Genomic DNA, 21,854 nt, shown 5'->3' on the forward strand with positions numbered 1-21,854 from the left:
ACAACCATGAGATGTGTATGACCCACGAACAAACAATTCTGAATAAACCCAAATTCACCAGATATCAAAAGCTCCAAACAGTTGAGCCTGGTTCGTGGTTAGAATGGAAGAGTTTCATGCTTAGTGCAGAAACGAAATTTCGAATATAACTATAAACTTTTTTTTTATTTTACCAGGTAAGGCCTACTGAGCAATGTAGCTCTGTTTCAGAAGCGACTTGGCCACAAATGATAGCCCAACGGAGTGGTTTGTCACCTGGAAATTGGCAGCTGAATACTCTAAACGCATGTTGATTCTAAATGTGGAGGGGAAAACTGAAGGACCCGGGGAAAAAATCCACGCGACCACAGGGAGAGAAACACGCAAACTCGTTAGTTAACGCCTCTACTGTGCATCGCCTAATAAATAATTAGCCAGCATTAATAATGTCCCACACCTAACAAAGGCCAGCATCGATCCCACTTGACCAGGATACTGGAAACGATAATTGACGTAATAAAACTTTAAGTGAGATTCGCACATACACACAGTGTGTACACACGTGCAGTGCTATAATCATCGGTGCTTCATATGTCTCTGCTGTTCCCAAATTGTGGAATAGATCCAGAGCGATGCAAGCCATATCTTTTCCATCTAATCCGAGGTTTTATTTAAAATTTCAATCGCCCTGCCTGTGAACGTCCGAGATATTTGTTGCGTATACCTGATTTGCAAAAAAAAAACATTTACTCCCGAGCTCACAAACCTTTATTATGCAGCACGGCAGTGCAAATACCCGAAGAAGGTGACTGTATACCCACGAACTCCTCCCGCTGCTGCTGACCCAGCAGCACGAATGGGTGCATCACAGTTAGTCGATTGGCAGGTCGAATATGGTGGGGTAAAGTGTAATAAGAGCCATGTATGGCTCACGTGGCGATCGGCTTGCCTGTCCCGCTTTGTAGCCAATGAGGGGAGAGCCCGGGAGCATGGCCTCGGCGTGATCACGGCATGTTAGCTAAGGTGATTGGCTTGGCCGATCTTGGCCTCAGCTAATGGGAAGCCGGATCAGAGGCGTGGTCCCGGGAATTGACGGGGAGTGATCTGGAGCGGTCAACGCTGACTACTGAGGATTGGCTTAGGAGTACCACGTGACCCAGGGGTTAAGAGGGGGAGAGACGGAGGAGTCGGGAGCAGACCTGGGAACGAAGAGAGCAGGAGCCACACGCGTATGGGGCTCTGGGTGCCACGTGCGCGGGGTGCGACTTCGCTGGCTGTCTGCCCGCTTCCCGTTGCCTGTCAGCAACGGGGAGTGTGTGTAATTGTGGAAGTGGAAAATAAAGGACTGATTCCAGAAGCCGTCTCGAGAAGGTATGGGTACTCCCAGCTCTTTCAAGACGTCTTAGCAACGTAGAAGAGTAGACCAAAATGTTCAGCAGAGGGGCTCTTTAGAGCACGGTTGGCTACGTACAGTGCAAAAGAAGTTCAACATACACATACATATCCTCCTGTCAGCAGTGGCTTGGGCTGCGATCATCCTTGTAAAAGAGCTGTTTTAGCACCATAGGCTTTACCAGTTTCAATAAAAGTCTGAGTCTAAGCAATGCAATGCAGGGCTGTAACCTGAACCTTTACATCACAGTCGCACACAACAATTATTGCATTCATGCATTCACGTCTCTGCATTGAGATTCCTCGTCAGAGGGAATGGTCTCTATCGAATCAGGTGGGGCAGTGGCAGGGTGTGCGTAGCATCTTGCCTGCTTAGCCACGGCCTTAGCCAGATCCTTGCAGGTCTCTGTCTTGCCCGTTCCAGCTGGGCCTTCGGGCGCCCCACCCAGGTTCAGCAGCAAGGCTCCCATGAGTGTCCTGCAAGCGTAGTCAAGCAGGCCACCCAACCCGCGCACGCGCACAGGCGCGGAGAATCACGGGTTACTGAGCGTCGCACAAAGCCATTCGTCCTTTGCCATCCGCTGTGCACATTCGTTAACCTGCGTCTGAATGAATTCCGTACGTGTGGACGTATGTTGCGTGTGCATGTTGAACTTCTTCCACACCGTACGTAGCATAACCGCGCTAATCGGAGGTGCGGGATGTAAACTGGAGTAGCCATCCGTGGGAAAGCAAAAAGATTCGAGCTTCATTGGACTAAGATGAAAGTTAAATGCAATGATTGCATTGTGATAGTGGTATTTAAATTAATTGCTATGTTAGTGGCGGGTTGTGATAAAAAGAATGAAGATGCTTGTGCTATTGTTCATGGCAGCATTGTCCATCATGGTCCTCACAGAAAAGTATATCGGCAGGTTTTATGATGGATCTGGCAGTATGGTGCTGTGGTTCGAGCGATTAAGCCACAATTGGACAGAAGCAAGTTGCAATCACAGTCAATGGTTAATTCCACGCATTATCCTTCTGGGATTGATAAAATAAGAACCACTTTGTGGAAAGTCAGCAGTAGAGAGATTAGCCCCCATCAAAGTAATGTGGAATTTCAACTGTTGCATAAAATAGCAATAGCATTACAATGGAAATTGTTGACTAAATGGTTACATAAATTTTTTTATTGATGATAATGCTTACATTAGATGACTACAATAGCCGGTGTACCGGAAGCAGTGGTGAGTGTGCAATGTGACGACCGGCGTATCCGTAGCGGCGGTGAATGGACGGTGTGACGACCGGTGTACCGCTATCAGTGGTGCGTGTGCGATGTGACGACCGGCGTACCGGTAGCAGCGGTCCGTGAGTGGGGTGATGACGAGGCGGCCCGTGTTGCCCAGGTACTCGTATCCGTAGGGCACGCCGGTGGTCACCATGCACACGCGCGTGCCCCCCACCTCCCAGTAATAGCGCAGCTGAGCGATCCACGGGAACTCGGCGGTGCCGCGCACACCGGCCTCGGCCAGCCTCGCCACCACGTCCCGGGCTGTTTCCCCGGGGCACAGATGCCGTCGTTGAGCGAGGACAATACTCAGGCGCTGAACAATTCGACTCGGGATTTATCTCCGTGGTATCGGCGTGCAGCTGCATATGACGGTGACGTATGAAGGGCGGCACATGTGCATCATGAAGAAGCACCGAAAACAGGGTGCAATGCTTCATACGTGTATATATCTATATATATATAATCATATTGAAGGGATATTGCAGAGATAGGCAACAGTTATAACTAAGCATAAAAGATTAGGGTCATGAGCGTAGGCATCAATAGCGACAAGGAGTTGGCTGCACGGAGGGATGGGGGAAATTATCTCCAGAACAGAACAGAGGCAGAAAAGGAACAAGCGCCCATTGAGTCGCAGATAAAGAGGGGGGGGGGGGCGATTTATTTATCATCGCTTAAATAAAATGTGATTCACTGACCAATAAAGGTCTCTGGGCCCATGTCACAATTTGTTTAAACAAAGAAAACCCTGGACCAATTGGTCAGTGGCCATGAACGTGATGGTAATTCAATGGTAAAGGAGACGTATTACCTGGTAGTTTCTTTCATAATGTTGATTGATTGGACAGTATTGTTAATACCCTGGTAAGTCTCACTGATTATTCAAGACTCTGGGTTGAGTGGACGTCCAACTGGGATCGAAACTCGTCACGTTTGCAGTCTGGCACGGCTTTGCCAGATTTGGCCATGCAATGCAAGTCCTCGGCAAGTCTCAATGACCCTTCATTTCGCATTGTCAGCACAATCCTCCTTGTGATGTTCTGACGCATTTATCTTTTGAGTCAGTTTGGCTCGAGAGAAACTCCACAAACACCAGAGGAAAATGCTCAACTGATACAAATATTGCGGCGAAGTGGAACTTCTGTACTGCCCGCCATTGGCCCACCTAGTTGCCTGGGCAACCAGGTGGGTCTCCTCATGCACATCACGATTCCATGCTCTGCATGTTTCATCGAAGCCCTCTAAAGTCACTCGATAACAACTTGTGGAAAGCTGTCAAGTTTTAGATTTGAACAACAGCACTGATGCGTAATGGCTAGTGCTTTAAAGAAACATCTCTTCAAAATCAACTCAACAACAGATTGCACTATTTCGTTAATTCGTCACAGAAACACCAGACACTGCCACCATTAGTCTCATATAATGTGGCTTCGTGGTGAGCACAATGAACACTGGAATATTCACCCCCTGCAAGTGAACAGTAATATCAATTTACGTCATATCAATTATTTAACACGGTGAAAGCCTGCTACTAAAATATCTAATTTTCAAGGCAGACCTGCACAACGTGTTACACGGGATAAGGCCCGTTATTAATGTTCACAATCTAGTTGGGGGTGATTTGCAAAACTAGGCGTTGGACTGTCACTTGCACACAAATTATCTCATGATATTTCGAGTCCACTCTACAGCAAATTAATCGCTTTGTTAATTTCTCCCAGAAATTGTATCACCGTCATTATCAGTGGCCTATCCACTGTTGGATGAAGGACACTTGCATCCCTTATGATTCTGTGATCCCTCACAGTCAAGTCGGAGATTTTTTTTCGATTTAAAGCTTGCGTGACTGCAGGGATTCATCTTCTTGGTTCTTTCGGTAAAGTCACGTAAAATGGAAATAATAAAATAATAAAAATAAAACATCATAAAATAATTCTCACGACGTTTCGGCCACAACGCAAGCAGCTGTCCTCAGGTGAAGAACAGGTCTGTCAGAAAGACAGCGTCTGAATGAACACCACCAGGCTTGGCAGCGTATTTTTAAGCTGGGTTGGAGGGTGAAGAGGGCCTTGACAAAGGAATTTGCATTAGCTGCAGTAACTAGCTAATCGAGTCTCTCACCTTTCTGAAGAGATGCCGCGACTCTAAGGTAATACCAAACGCATTTACACTAACATCTGTTGCTGTAACTTCTTCTAATGCTAAACGAATTATACTTTAGTTGTTTACGTGGTGGTTTTAGTTACTGCAGCTAATGCAAATTCCTTTGTCAAGGCGCTCTTCCCCCTCCAACCCAGCTTAAATATACGCTGCCAAGCCTGGTGGTGTTCATTCAGACGCTGTCTTTCTGACAGACCTGTTCTTCACCTGAGGACGGCTGCTTGCGTTGTGGCCGAAACGTCGTGAGAATTATTTTATGTTTTATTTTTATTATTTTATTATTTCCATTCTACGTGACTTTACCGAAAGAACCAAGAAGATGAAGTCGGAGATTCTTCAATCTCGACTTATTAAGGATTTCACTGCTTGGTAATTTCTCACAGAAATAACCAGAAACTGAGCCATTAGTCTGACATAAACCCGAATCAGTGGTGAACCCAATGAATCTCACTGCACATGACCTGATCACACCGCTCCACCTGCAGTGGTCTTCCACTCTTCCCTCCGGAATGCTGGAAAGAGCCTCATTCATTGGCCATCATCCCTGGCCAATCCCACTAACAAGTCAATGTGTGGTCTCTGATTTGCATTGTCCCTTATCCACGTTCTTCTCTGCATCTATCAGTGTAATTCTGAGCATGCATCTCTCCTCATGTCTGTTTGCGCACTATTTATTTTTTTCTATTTGCTTTTTCAGTGTCCAGCTGAACTTGATAACAAAAAGCAACATATTCCGACAGAAGAGAGTGATCAGTGTATAGGACCAGCTATGACATATGGATCAGACATGCATCAGGAATTTCTTTATCAGGTGAAACCAAGCCCTGGGATGATTGAAATAAAAATAATCGACATCAATTCATCTCCCCGCATAAACATGTAAATATTCATGTTCTCCATCAGTCAAAACTGTCGACTGATCTTTAAGATATTGACAGCAGAGTCAGAATGTAAAAAATGTGTTGCTTTGTTGCCAGATGCTATTAGTACGAGCACTCCAAGTAGAGAATGGGTCCCTAGTCAACAATAAGAATGTTACCTGTTTCCTTTTGAAGTGGCCGCAAATATAAAACAAAGACTGCATTGACCAAGTAGGATCCTTTATTTAAAATAAAAATGTCTTCAGACTTAGTTGGAGCAATGACATTTGTTCACAATATAGGAACATAATCACTGCCACTTGCCATAAGAACGAGGAATGTACAACACTGGCTCAAGAACAGGGACTAACACGGACTCACTATCGTTTGAGTGGTGACTTTTGACTTGTACTCTCATCGTTCCATTTAATAAAGGTAATCAATGCGTGTTATTTACAAATGCAACAATGCAAAAGATGGATTAAGCTATTGACAGATAGCAAGAGAGAGGTCATGGTGTCAACATACAATTCCAAACGTGGCTGAAGAAAAATCTCTAAATAATATATGTGAAGGTGACCGGGTGGCTTAGACATTTAGAGATACAAGGTGTAAGTCTATGTTTGTGTGTTTGAGTCGATGTGTGTGTGTAACTCCATGTGTGTGTGTCTAAAGTCGATGTCTGTCTGTGTGAGTCCGTGCGTGTAAGTCGATGTGTTTTTATGTGTGTGGGTCGATGTCTGTGTGTAAGTCGATGTGTCTGTCTGTCTTTTTCGCCTGGGCAACGCCGGGTACTTACCGCTAGTAAATAAATATTGGTTTGACTACCATGTAATGGGCATTACTCTCTGTTGCTGAGAGAGTGGGAAAGTGCTGTAACCTACTATGTCCAGCGGAGGTCAGTTGAAATGAACCTCAAGGGCAGCTCTGCGATATTTGCTTCAGTGGATCGTTGTCTAACACGAAGGGTTGCACTGCACCTGACAAGATCCGAATGGATTCTGCATCTCTTGACCTGGTGCCGATCGCACAATCGGGGTAAAATTTTGGGAAAATAAATATATAACAGTTAACCTGGGCAGTGGAACTAACATGGACCCATTCGACAGAGTAAGCACACTGCATATGTTATATGTGTAGTGGTGTAAAATTGGTCACTACGGCACGTCGCGGCGAAGTGTTGTAAAACAAGGGAATATGGGTGCAAGAGGCTAGCACACCATACAGTCGGTCACTAGGGGCGTGGTATCGGGTGCTCGCAGAGAGAGGGGCTGATGAGTCCTACCGACAGAGTAGGGAATAGCAGCCACTCCTCCAGCGCAGCGAGTCATTGCCACATCGGGTGAAGCACGTGATTGGTGGTTGGGGAAAGGTGACCGAGGGGACACGGAAAGTGTAGCCGGGTATCTTCTAGAGAGTTCCTGAAGGGGGTGTGGTTAAGGCAGAGCCGGGCAGGTGGGAGGTGCAAGGTCGTCTGGAACCTTCGGGAATGTTCCAGAGGGGGGCTACGGCTGAGGGTGGAGCCAGGCCGTGGCGAGAGGGATAAAAGAGAAGCCCCGATCGCATATCGGGGCTGTCTGCAGGTGAAGTGGAACCCAAGTGCTACAGCCTTTGTCTCCATCTCCGGCGTCGTGGGTCAGATATCACGTTGGCGGTTCTGACCCGGTTATAGTTACCCCGTGTGCGCAAGAGATAGGCGCGTTATAGTCCCGTGTGTCACGAGTGTAAGAGTTAGGTGCATGGTAGTCCCGTGTGTAACGGTGTTATGTAGTGTAGAATAAACGTTGTTGCCTCCTAAATAGTGGTTCCGAAGTGACTCACTACATTTAGTATAATGCAGTGATTAACCCGAGTGCAGGTAGCTCACCAGCTGTAATCTTCTAAAATCAAGATCAATGCCGAAGCTGATGAATATTCATGTTATTTATACAAGTATATATCCACAGTTGGTGATAACCCATTGAGAATCATTCAATGTGTTCATGGAGCAGGTCGGCAGTATGGATAAAGCACTTGATACACAACTGGAAGGTCACGATTTCAAATCTGGGTCATGGATCAACAGCCAATTATCTGTTTGGGGTTAATAAAACTGAGTGCCACTTTGTTATGGAGACTTACTGGTCCCTGTCATAGGAATATGGAATTTCTGCCACGAACGAAGGTGAACACCAATACCACACCATGCTTGAGCAGCAACACTTTGAAATAAACTTGACACATTTACTTACCAATAAAACATTTTCAGCCCCTTGTCATTTAACTGCTGCATGAAGGCCTCCCTGTTACATTTTCGTCACGGTGGTTGTTTGATCATACGTCACCATGCTGGTCAGTATGGGTTGGTTAAGAAGAGAGCCCAGGACTGGTTAAAATATAACTCACAAATGGTGTTAGCCATGCCCTGGTACTCAAACTCGGGCCATCAGATTCACAGTGCAGTGTGCTAACCACTGCTCCACTGCTCTGCCACCAATAACTGTTATTGAATTATAAGCTACACATTTTTGGGAAGTGCACTGATTTAAACATGACTTCTTTAATGACGTTAGAATTATTTTGTACTCAGTTGTGCAAAAAATAACACGCATGAATTGCATTTTTAACACGTCCGCTTTCGGGACCGATATTACGATTGAATAACTGATTTTTGGGTCAGGCCGCGTAAGTAAAATGTGTGTCCATCTTCTTGGTTCTTTCGGTAAAGTCACGTAGAAGGGAAGTAATAAAATAATAAAAATAAAACATAATAAAATCAAATAATTTACCGAAAGAACCAAGAAGATGAATCCCTGCAGTCACGAAAGCTTTAAATCGAAAAATAAAATGTGTGTCGTTACACACTCCTCCACCCGAGACGGCCAATGAATAACGTTGTTACGAGAACAAACGTGGCAATTAATGTCTGCTTTAGCACCACCGGTGTGCCTGCTGGGAGAGCAATCCACATTGAACGATCCGCTATATTGATGACATCGCACCAAAATCTTGACTTAAAGCTTTCGTGACTGCAGGAGTTCACATTATTTTTATTCGAACTAATCTACGTGACTTTACCAAAAGAATGACATCACACCGCCTATTCAAGGCCTAAGACTGGAGGACATTTTCACATTTTCGGCATCTGCCAGATGATGACGCCGCTTGTAGCTACCAGCGACAAGTCCGCACCCGATTGTGTGCCGAGGAAAAGTATTACATTGGCACGTGTGTTCACGTAACAGCTTTATTCGTTGTCTGTGTCGGGTGGAGGGGGGTTTGTGACACACATTTTTGCTGACGCAATCCGACCCAAAAATGAATTATGAATGCAATTTCTTGCAGGGTGCATCCGAAATTGAGTGCAGCGGAGCCTTCTGGAAATGCACGTGACCTCGCTTAACACATACGTCTTCACACATTTATTTATTCATTAATCATAAGCAAACAAACTGCTCCCAAAGAAATACGTGCCATTACTTGCTGAGCTCCGGTATCACACTGCATGAAGAAATGTGAGAGGTTGTTTTATCCACTTGCAATGATTGCAAAAATGTAAAGCAATATAGGCGTGGGGGGGGGGGGGGTGGCAGTGTGACAACCACTGCATGATAAAAACTGACCACCTCAGTTCGATTCCCGGTCCATGGCTAATGCCAGGTTGTGGGTGATGCCCTGACCAGTACCGGGCCACACTTTTTGACCAAGCTGCATTGACCAGCGTGGTGAAGTATGGTCAAATAGCTCTACAAGACAACATGGCATAGGAAGGTATTCATACAGCAGTGGATTTACAAAGTACTGTAAACATAAATACACATATAAGCACTATAGCCTGACGAATCCACTGTTGACATAATTGAGTGACGGGGTCCAATTTATTAAACGATTATTTAATATTTAATAACTAATTTAATGTTAAGTCAAGGCCATAGTGTGTTTGTGACTAAACAGGCATTGCTGACATTCCTGTCATGTGGTACTCAATACATGAACCCTGAAGGGTGATAGGCTCAATAATATTCCCCATTGCAATTTGAACTAAAATCTTCTGACTAGGAAGTGAAGAGCTATAGCTACCATGCCACCTGGCCAGATTTTTTTTGTGAGACCTATTGAATAACTCCAAAAGCAGTCCCGTGCTGTATATCTATTGGGACCATTCTCAGACATCATGTGAGGTTGTACTGACTTGAAGGGAGTTCCAGAACTAAGACCACCTCATTAACGACGCCAACAGCACAATCGAGATCAACATTGCCCTTACAATCCCTCACAAAAAAATAACATCCCTGCATAATATTATGATGGTCAACACAATTTAGAATTTGAGAACCGCTGAGCCAAACAAAAGACTCGGTGTAATGTAAGCACACCGGACTTGCCATCTAGAGGTCACCGCTTCAGATGAAACGATGGTGCCAGTTTACTAAATTCCCCTGCCTCAGTCCACCCAGCTGTATAAATGGGTGCACCACAGACATGTCACGTGTGGCAGGGGTAAAGTGTGGGGACTCCCACCTCTTCCAAGACGTATGACCAGCATGGAAGAGTAGGCCAAAATTGCCCTCCCTTGAGTCCTCTCTAGTGGAAGCCCTTCTGCTGCGTGGTGTCATTAGCAGGAAATTACTGGGCTGCACCATTACCCTTTTACACGGCCGTGCAGACTCAACTCAAACATTTATAGACTCAAGGCTGATTGTAAGTCGAACACACTAACTACGCGCACCATGCAGCGGGTATAACGTAATCTAGACGTGCACCGAATTAATGTAGCATGTATACTTATATCTTCCGCATATGGCACATTCAATACAATCGTCGACGCTAATTAAATCGAGGACCGAAAAAAGAACACGTTCCCTTGCCGATGCGCGCGGTGCGGAATGGCGCACACTCGCAGCCCCTTCCCGCACGGCACCTCAAGCAACAAGCTAGCGGCGCAATGCGAGCTCGCGCGGCGAGGGATTACCGTGCACGTCGACGGTAATCAGAGCTCCCAGCGTGATGCGAGCCATCTTCGAGAGCTTCCCACGCACCATCCCCACCACCTCCTCGATTTGCCTGCCGCTCTGCTCCAGATAGGCGAGCAGGCCCCCGGGCTGCTCCATGGCCTGCGGGATGCACAAACGGGGACACCCCCGATGAGGCGCCACCGTGGCGAGATGTTAAATACCTCGCCACGTATACAGGAGGGTCGTGGGTTCGATTGCGATCCCGACCATGACGCCTGTTGTATATTTGGAGTTTGCTTTTCTCTGGGTCCTCCGGTTTTCCCGTCCTCATTTTAAAAATCAAAACCAACACGCGTTTAGAGTTTTTGGCTGCTATACATTTCCACACGATAAGCCACTTTGTTGAGATATCATTTGTGGCCGGGTCGCTTCTGCATAATAACTACACAGCTCAGTGTGTTTTACCTGGTAAAAAAAAATGTTTAATAGTTTAGGCAAAGCTGCCCGGCCCAGCGGTGAGAACGCTTTATGGAATTAACGACGACTATGAGTACGGCGTGACTCACCTGTTACCTCGCAGCTGCACAGCATACCTGGAAACGTTTCGACAAGCGTGTTCTTTAAATGTATAATTATTATCATTATTACAATGTCGTATAAAAATATACGACCATCATATATTCAATGTGACTGTCCGCACCTAGCAAGTTTTATGGCCGTGGTGTAAGAGTCGTTCTCTATAGATGTTCACAGTTTTGACCTTTCCACGGACACAGCAATGCATTCTTAATCTCACATTCATTCGCTTACTTCTAAAGTGCAGTGAAGCATCGTCCCATGTTTAAATCTGTTTGCGCTTTATTTTTTTCCTGTAACCGATCTGTGATAGCTTGACTCCCGTACTCTACAGACGTTCACATATCCGTCCGGTGAGCACATCCACCAATACCGTAGACCCCATGCAAGTCGGATATTCGGCAATAATTCCGCCAGGTGATGTAAGGTCTGGTGTCAACGTTAATCATCAATGACAAACGAGAAAACCCCAAAGGCTACAAGTTATCTATTTGATTCTGGGCCTCAGAGAGGAGTCTCGTTGACCAGCACGTGGTATTGAAACATGCCGTCACCCTGCGTGATCCACTAACCCTGCCTCAGAGTCACCGAAGTAAAAGCGCCACCGCACCCTTCAAAATATTTTGAATTCAACACACTTCTTCAGACTTTAATGATATAGCACAGTGGTTAATTAAAATTTTATTTCAATCATATGCCACACTGAATATTATATTACCATCATTACGATTGTCAAAACATGATAAAGGCATTTTGGGCTTGTTAAGGATAATGAGAAAATATATGACGTTTGGGCCTTCGGTTGCTTGGGCGAGATTACATCAGTGCTCTAAGAGAAATGTATTGAATGTTCAATGAAAACCCAGGGCTGTAATTATTATGAGTGGAACATTATCCCAGGATGGAAACCCACAGCCTGCATGCCTCAGCCATGTTCGCACAAAAACCTCAGTACAATTTCATTTTTATTTATTTTTCCTCCCTTCTTATTAAAAAAAACGTTCAGAGTGAGAACCATTGAAACCAACGCAGGCAACAGCCTGTGAGAATAAGACATCATACAAGATGCCCGAGGCTTAACTATTAGCATTAAACGTCACCAACATGTTTTCATTACGTTTCATTACGGCAATTTAGCCGATTCCGTGAGGCTGAAATTCATTGAACGTTTTGCACAACAGCGTTTGCAGCGAAGCGGCGTTGTTTTTCAAGAGCATCCGACGGTGTTTTTGTCGGCCTGTGACACAGACGCATACACTGTGGGTGAGCGCTGTGAATAGAGCACCCAGCTGACAATTAAAGAGGTTGTGAGTCAACTCAGCCAAAGTTCTGTGGGGGGAATATTTCCTGCCATAGCAATGTGGAATTTCAACCAATGGCTCTGTGATCTCAACGTTGATTTGCATTTTCCCCTCACAAATCTTGGGGCAAAGAAAAACTCTTTGTTTCTTTCAATGGGCGTTGAACCAAATTCCAAATGACATGACGCACATGAAAAGATTGGGAAAAATAAATATTAATATGCTGCAATCGCAAATTCAAATCCCACCCAGGCGTTAATCGGCTCCTTTCCCCCCCTGGGGTAGAAGCCATTTCTACCGTGTTTTGGACAGTGGCTGTACTGAGGAGAAAATGACTCCTGCCATAAAAAAGTGACATTTCCACCATTGGCTCTGGATGGCCAGCGGAGACGAGCACACGCAACTTGCTGCCAACGACGCATTCAGAGGCTCTGCAACACCCGTGATGACCATCGGGCATTAAGCGGCAGCACCGGGTCCCAAATGCTGAGCTTCTGGTGGCAGCTGGTTTGTTTGGCATCATCGAGGGTCGCCTGATTTGTGCCCAGCCGAAGATGGACCGGCCACGTCATTCGGATTCTCGTACGAGCGAACGTTAAACTGCTTTCGCAACGTACGTAGCCAACCGTGCTAATCGGTGTCGCCTCCCCTAACAAGTCCTATACAGCGAGCTAAGATCCGGTAACCTCCAGCCAGGAAGCCAGATGACATGCTTCAAGGACTCCCGGAAACAGAAGCTACACATCTCAGACGTGCCCGATTCAAACCTCGAATGGCTGGCACCGCGCCATCAAAGCGGGCACGCGAGATGGTGGACAAAAAACTTGCACTGTGCATCTGGAGAAGCACTGCTCAAGAACGAAAGCAGCTTTCATCCCAAGCGGTGAAATGGTGCAAGCGGCTACGACGCAGCAGCGTCGTCTCTCCCATGCCAATCTGCGGAGCATCACGGAGACCCAGCAGAGCAGCTGTATGTATGTAGAACTTATTTCACATCGTACGTAGCCAACGGTGCTAATGGTAGGTGTGGGGGAAGGACAACAAACTAAAGACAAAAAGCAGTTCTAAAGAAGTGAATTTTCAATCTAGATTTAAAAGTGTATAGCTTCAGTGGCTTCCTAATATCGGAAAGAAGAGTGTTCCAGATGGCCGTAGAAGCACATCTGACAGCTTGCGATACGGTGACCGTCTTTGTTCAATGGCTAGACAAAAGCCGCTTTTTGCATGATTACCAGAATTCGCTTGATCATTTATGCTCCTGACGATTGTCAATGTCATCCTGGATTCCTGAGGGACAGCAGAGAGGAGTGCCACTCGATACTTGCCTCAGCTGCCGGACAGGTAGACAAGTTGCCTCTCTTGACAATGAGCAGAGTTTATTTTTTAAGTTATCATTAAAAAAAATCACAAAAATTGCTGAATTGGTAAAGATGTGATTTTCTACATTGGGAATATAAGGCCATTCAACTACACGCCTGCCCAATGTAACCGAGGCGCTCATCAGTGTAGGAATCTATGTTATGTCCTTGCCACGGCCTGGATTCGCAAGTTCATCTCGCTAGAGGGTGACCTCCGACTCCTTAGGCAAACACGGCTGCAACGGCAATCGCTCAACAAAGGGCGCCCTGTTGTACCTCTCTCCCATCCACGAGCAATCTATAATCTCCAGCGTTTGTGCTGCTGGATAATCAGCCAGCATCACTTGCCTTGCTTGTGCTCTCACACTTGAATGGATTTGTTTTTCGAAGCCGGTTGAAAAATGTACATTACCGAGCAATACAACCCTTTTCAAATAAATGGCGATGACAGCACCAGTGCCGCCGCTGATTATAATGACAACAACATCATCAAGCGCCGTAATGCTCAACAGAAATAAAAATGTGCTCCTTCGGGGAATCTCAGCTCACACGAGGAACGTTGCGAGCCGCAAAATCACATTGCAGCAACGAAGCGGTGTGTGTCGTGAATGGCTACTGCCTTTCACATTTGGTTTACTAAGTCATGCACCGATGAAATTATTTTATTTAATTACTTACTTATCCACATATGCTACACTGAGTCATAGAACTCTTTTTCAGGAGGGTCCTGCCTCATTGGCCCAATTAATGATGAGCGTATTTGTACAAGTGGGTGGGAACTGGAGCATGCGGAGAAAAACCCACGCATGCGAGGGGGCAACACTCTATCCCTGTACAGATGGAAGCAGATGGGGATCAGTCCACTTGCTGTACCGCCTTCTCCTGGCAAGCCAGAGGATGGCACTTGTGTGTGTCTGATCCACCAACACTCGCTGTCTCCACAGTGCTGGACTACAGATCACTGCCTCAGCATTGATAATTTTTTTTTATTTGAAGCTTTCGTGACTGCAGGAATCCATACTCTTTGGTTCTTTCGATAAACTCACGTAGGTAGAAATAATATAAAATGAAACAAATCACGACGTTTCGATCGCAACACAAGCAATTCTCATCAGGTGGGAACACCACAGCAAGAAAAAATAGCCCACTTCAGCATTTTTTCTAGCTACGTGACTTTACCAAAATAACCAAATAGTACACATTTTGTTGTTTGTGGTTTTTGTTTTGGTGCCATTTCTTAATTTGTTTGTTCATTTTTGACTTTGCTTGGTAGCCGGATTTTCATTTGCTCGGCAATGGCTGTAAAAGATGGGATTAAGTCCTCATATGTAATTAATGTATGGCGTTATAGGATGCTATTAGCATGAATGATGCTATATAAAATAAAATATAATAGCCACCACCTCTCAACGTGATGAGAATAAGACGCTCCTGGTTGAACATCAATCCCAAAATATCTACCGTTTAATGGCTTGAATGTCAGTTCATGTTGGCTCAGGGCTGAGAGCCAATTTTGCAAACTCGCATTTCTATGGCAGTCTTAGCCTACGTGTGGGATCTCATCTGATTTATCTAAAGGTCATCTATCTATACATCTGGGTTGGAGCGCCGCCCTGTGAACAAGGCAATCCGAGTCCAATTTCTGGCCATGGCTAACATCAGTGGAACGTTATGTCTATACTTGTTCTGGGCTTCCCCCAGTCACCAACCACCACACTGACCGGCATGGTGAGAGGAGCGGTCACACAACCCCCATACCCAACATGTGGTAAGGCCTTTCATTCAGCAGTGGGTTCAGACACTTGACTCAGACTTCATTAGCTCAGCTGGTAAGGGCCCAGTGAGCCCAGCAGCTCTGTTACGAGGACCACAGCCCAAGACCGTTCGCTGCCGTGGCAGCTGAATGAGGGCAGCACCGGGTCCCAAGCATGCTGAGGTTGTGGAGGCAGCTATTGCGGCCGGCATCATCGAGTGTCGCCTTGATGAGATGGTGAACAAACAAAAAACTTTCACCGTTGCAGCTGGAGACGCGCTGCTCAAGAACAAAAGTGGCGTTCATCCCAAGAGGTGAAATGGGGGCGAGCGGCTACTACGTGGCTGCACGCAGGACAACGCAGAGTGGGAATGTGCAAGCCAACGAGAACAAAAACGACTGATTATGAAGATGAAACCCACGGATAAGCAAGAGTGCTTAAAAACAAATAGAAAAAACTGGTCAAAAACGCTGTCACGAACGTATGAAAATATTTTTTTTTATCGTGCATACAAAGGGCTGTTTACTGAGACTAAGGGCTTCAAATGATCACTATTTGTATTTATCTATATCTACATATAACGACCACTGGTGAGTTCATATACTCTAGGAATTATGGGATAATGGGGGAAAACTGAACCTCAACCAGGGTACGAACTCGCTCTTTCCAGGTGCGAGTCATTTTAAAAGTATAGTTCATGGAACCTCCCAAGCGTTCACATTTAAGTACGGGTTACGATAAATTATCTATCATCGACATAAGCAAACACCAGCACTACGTCTACGCATATATCTCTATATATTCTGTCCCTTGGCGAAATGCACTATTAATGCACAAAGTTTATAGTGCGTGAATAGCTTTTAATAAAACTTCGAACAGGATTTATTTAAATATATATAATAAAAAGCGATACATCGTAAAACGTACAACTAAATAATAAAAAAATCGATTGGCTACATTTAAAACGAACATTTTTTTCGCTTTTCAGACCGTGATTCGTTTTTATGGCGAGTCGATGCATTTGAAATAGCTGGCTATGACTAGAGCAGGCCTCGCAACGTGAGAAGTCACGCAAACGGATGCTCACGAGGGCGGTGTCAATCACAACGAGACCGACAAATGAAATGCGAGAACGTCGCCGCTCGTGCGCTGCGGGTTAGGACGACCACGATGAGATCATTTCCACGACCGTCTTCTCAAGCTTCACTGCCACTTCTCACGGTGAAGGGAGCCAGCCACCTCTTCTCTCATCAGAATATTTTATTCACACTGAAAAAATCCGATGAGCTATGCAGATCTTTTTCACCGATGTCCAGCAGTTAGGGACGGGTCAGAAAGTTAAAACAAACAAGGCAAAAAATACGCAATCCGAGTGAAAAGTATAGGAAAGGAAAGAAAATCATTAAAATAAATACGCAAAACAGATGAAGTGTACGAGTTAAAATTTCATGAGTACACCAATTCCCAAGCATGGGCAAGGCAGCAAAACAACGGCAAAAACAGTCCCAGACAAAAACCAAGACAACACCACACATTAAAAATAAAATTGTATATTCTAGCCATGCGCTCTTCCCCATCCATTGCCCTCAACCTTGCTCATGTCCTCTGCGATTGATCAGAAACGTTTTTTTTTATATATGATGCTTAATTAGCCACAACAAATGCTCATTGGCAAAAAGTTGTCCACTTGCTGCCAAACATTACCATTAATGAAGGGCGCACTGTACGTCATGTATCCAAGTAATTCAGTTTCATGCTCCGAGTCAATAATTCTGCCTTTTATCAAGTTAATAAACCCAATTTTCACGTGTAACAAATAAATCGACGTTCTCCTTTCGACGTAAAACAATATTACTTTAAAGTCGAGCCGCCTATCCAGATCAATATCACCCGGCTAGATTTGTGTAAATGAGCAAAGGGTAAATAGCCTCGTTCTGATGACGCTACCCTGAAGGTTGGAACCAGTCTAATGTTGTCTGATTAAACAAATGCTGGTCGACCATATTAGACTGATGGACTAAAACATAATTACGTGAGGTGGACTGACAAACCGGTTCATGTATTTAATTACTCACAAAATATCCATGTCATGGGATTTTCGAAAGCGAAAGAATATCCATCATGACGCAAATTTAGTTTTTTTTGTTACACAATCGTGAAAAGGGTCGACGCGTCTTTTGGGTTTGTATTGCGCCGTCGTTCACGCACGTCCGAAGTTTCGCCCCACGCACCGCGATGCTTCTTCAGTCACCGAGTTCGCGAAGCTCCCGGCGCGTGGAGCACGACGTCAAGACGTCACGCCGGACAGCACGCGGTACGGACCCGACAACAACAACACCACCAGACAGCACGCGCAGCAACAACCCCAAATTGCCACAGTATTCCCACGCCGACTGCGTCAAACGCGCGCACATTCCGCTTCTGCACACGCTGCCTCTGCTGTACCTTGGAGACATCGGAGGTCCAGTGGATGCAGCTTCCCGCCAGCACCACCTGGCCGGGCCAGCTCAGCACCCACTGGGCTCGTGGGGACACGGGATACGCGGCCACTGCCTGGGCCATCACCTCCTGCAGCGAGGCCTTCATGGCCCGCTCCACCTGCACACAGCACGAACCGCGGGGTCAGGAAAGCTCAGGCACATTCATCCGTGCGTTATATTGGTCCCTGCATCGTATTAATCCGTGTGTCACATTTATCCATGCATCACATGGTGATCCGTGCATCACTCTGGTCCGTGCGTCACATTGGTCCGTGCGTCGTTCATGCAAATTGCATCACAATCGCTGAGGAAACAAAGGAAATCTGCAAGGCAGCCTGGCGGTAAGCTGGAGCCACCAACAATTAATTGCCCATGCTCTGCAGTCCTTTATATATGAAGATGTTTTCAGACAATTATTATTTTATGCATTACAAAAACATAATGAATGGGGCCGGATTACTCAAGGTAAAACTGATTACGGTAGCATGTTGGGAGTTGACTACTAGACTGTATTTTATTCATGAGTCTGGTAGTACAATGTAATAATAATTTACAGCGCCTCGCCATTCCACTCCTGGATGAGAGCCCATGCTGTGTCAGTCACGAGGGTCGTTTGACCACAGCTCACCACGTTGGTCAGTGCGGGTTTGGTGAAGTCTCGTGGTATATTTTGACATTTGTTTTCTTTTCATTGCAAAGTACGGAACGACAATAGGTTCATGGTAGTCTGTAAAAAAAATGTTTATCTGACAGCAAAATCTATAACCAAAGCAATCTGTTTCTGAATGCACCGATTGCGGTCTTGTTTTCCAGCAGCATTCATTTAATCAGACAACTCCTGGAGCGACTCTGACTTTGTGCGTCTCATCAGCAGAATGGGGCCCATTACATAAATACTACTGGGATGCCTGCTGCAAGAGGCTCTACAACGTAGATTGCCTCGGTCAATAGTGCTCAATCAAACAAGGCCAGGCGGTCTACACGTGAAGACGTGAGTTCCTGCAAAAGTTTTAAAGGCAACAAAAACATTGGAGGCATTGAAGAAATGTTCAGACATATTTAACATGCGTGAATTGTGTCTGTGAAGTGCATGCAAAACAGTTTTCAATCACAAATATCTCCATATGTTTATGCATACATGAATGCCACCAATGTCAGCCAATATTTTTGCCATGACAAATACTGCCAAGGTCCACGTGACCTTATTCTCTTAAATGACAGAGATCTTGCACATACTAGAATGCTTGAATCAGTAAAAATAGTTTTCATAGTTCCGTAAACATTGTCAGTGCTATTTTGATAAATATTGCATAAATGGGGCCTGATCTAATCAAGCCTCATGTGCAACATGTTTGAGATTTGCAAAAGAATGCGGGAATGTGATGAAAATGGAAGTGTTAAGCCAGTTGATTGTTTAAGGACATCACTTGTGTTAAAAGGGGTTGATTTTGGACAACAAGCTATGGGGAATGAATCACATATCAGAACATTTACATGTAAGTGTGAGATGAGTTAATTTAATAATCATTGACAAATTTTGTGAAGAAAGAGTGCGGTCCTGTTGAATGTAAAAGTAATTTACAGGTCATAGATGTCCATTTGCCAATCAGCCAGATCAATGTGTAAAGCAATGCATTTTTGTCTCAATGCTCCAGTTCTACCCATGTGCAAATGTTGCCATGGCTGTCAACACATTTCGGTATTCTTAGATTTTTCGGTAAAGTCACGTATGTAAAAAATTAAAATTAAGAAAAGTAAAATATTATTATTTTACTTTTATTCATTACTTTTTTTTTTACCTACGTGACTTTACCGAAAAAACCCTAAAAATATGAATCCTTGCTGTCACGAAAGCTTCAAATCTAGAAACATATTTCGGTTTTATTCCTTGAATACCTTTACTTGCCTGTAAACCCTTAGAGTTAATAAGTATAACCCGTAAAAACAAAGTTTTTCACTCTAAATCCTTTATATGCGTGGCGGCTAGAGTCCTCTCGTCCTCTGGCTTGAGATGGCTGCCACCTATGGGTCAGATGATTGTCTGCCAGTATTAAGCAATTGGTAATTAAATATTTAATTTGTTTTCCCTAAACAGTGTAAAATTTAGGAATTTTTTTTTTCTCGAACATCAATTGTCTCGCACAACGAGTCTGTGTGCAAAATGTCAGCTCGATTGGATCACGGGAAGTGGGTTAAAAAACGACCGAAAGATTTGCACGGTCGTAAGCAAGCAAGCACGCAAGCAAGCGAACTTAATATAAAGGATTTAAAAAGACAGGTAGCTTGCTGTTCTTCTTATATGTAGCTGTGCAAGGGCCTTTCCATATTTGATCATATTATACATCTGCCATCTAGTGGTAATATCTGGAAGTTAAATATGTACCTTGAAAATGAAGCCATGCTCCCGTTGCTCGTGCAATATTCAACAACATTGTTGAGTTTGCAGGTTAACTCATTTAACTTACTGAAATATGTACCTTTCTGTGTGTGTGTATATACATATGAGCAATGTCCTGGACTCATTGCAATTGTATCCTTGTGTGCATGCAACACAAATTACACTCTTGGCAAGCAAATGCATTGCAGAAAAGTTACACTTTATTTTACTTTACCTTAAAATATTAAAGAGTGGATTAACTAAACCCAAAGTAATTTCATTCGGTAACTTTATATATATAAAAAAACACTCCCACCACTATACTCATTAATTTGCAGATTCCTTTTCTTCATCACATTCGAAAAGTGAAATAACTTTACGAGCGCTTTAAATGAAAAGGGGCAAGTCAGCATTCCGCAATCAGCTACGGCAAGTCACACAGCTTGTTACACACTGCAGATGAGACTGAGCGATGGGAGAATATAAATATGAAAAAACTACGAAAGTACAAGTTTCCCTTCTACAAATGAGTTCTAAACCTTTGGCAATTGCTATGTGCAGAAATCTTGGAATAAATGGCAATGCAAGTAATGGATAGAGCACAATTACGATGACGTGATAAATGAGATCGGTGCAATGAAGAGGTCTGAGTAGGAAGTTGTTCTTGCTAATGGTGAATTGAGCAACAAAGGTTATTTTCTTTTCAAAAGTCAGTCACTCCTAAGAAAAAGAGCATTGCATGGTCCTTCTCTCTTTAAAAACTCCGAGTCAGTGTAGAAAAATAATTCACATTCCTACGACAGGGCCATCAAGACCAACAGCAAACTTATATATTTTTTTACAAACAAGACAAAAGCACTGAATTCGAACTGGCTTATTTATTGAGAAGTATTGAAAACGCACGCGTGTGTGTATGCTATACTGGTGTCTTGCGTGCATTACATTTTCACAAATCAATGCAGCGAAAAGGGTTGTATTTCAAAAGAACCGCACGTAGACTTTTGGGATGAGTGTGCAACCTCTGAGCACTTTTCACTTATTCATGGAATATCTTTATACGACCCAACCCCATTTAGCTGCAAACAGCTTTTTTTTTTTACAAGGAGGCAGAGCGGGATTCAGCGACGATGAATTATGGCCGCTCGTTAATTTTTTTTGTTGCATCAACACGCAGTGGACTGGATCTTGTACCGAGTGATGCCCGATGTCTGTGAAGCGGCTGAAACCGTGGGTCTAATGTTGCCTCCAAAATACAATGCGGCTTGTCGATGTGTGGCCCAGCACAGGGCTGGGGCAAACTGCGTCCTTCATTAGGATTCCATTCATTAGACTGGAATAGGCTGCCAGTTTCTGATTTGAACAGGCTTCATTGACTATCCGATACGTGTAATGGGTCAAGTTTCACAT

At 44.6% G+C, this 21,854-nt stretch overlaps 1 protein-coding gene across 1 annotated transcript in view; it reads right to left on the reverse strand.

Moving 5' to 3' along the window:
• LOC133349529 (dynein axonemal heavy chain 3-like) overlaps positions 1–21,854 on the reverse strand; it is a 622,240-nt gene that overhangs the window by 301,019 nt on the left and 299,367 nt on the right. The window contains 4 exon segments of the mRNA XM_061563065.1: positions 1,740–1,848; positions 2,710–2,908; positions 10,619–10,760; positions 18,036–18,188. Coding sequence (XP_061419049.1) covers positions 1,740–1,848; positions 2,710–2,908; positions 10,619–10,760; positions 18,036–18,188 — 603 coding nt within the window.

The sequence above is a fragment of the Lethenteron reissneri genome, chromosome 30 (assembly GCF_015708825.2).
Source record: "Lethenteron reissneri isolate LAM-NWPU_2019-01 chromosome 30, ASM1570882v1, whole genome shotgun sequence".
Taxonomy (NCBI): domain Eukaryota; kingdom Metazoa; phylum Chordata; class Hyperoartia; order Petromyzontiformes; family Petromyzontidae; genus Lethenteron; species Lethenteron reissneri.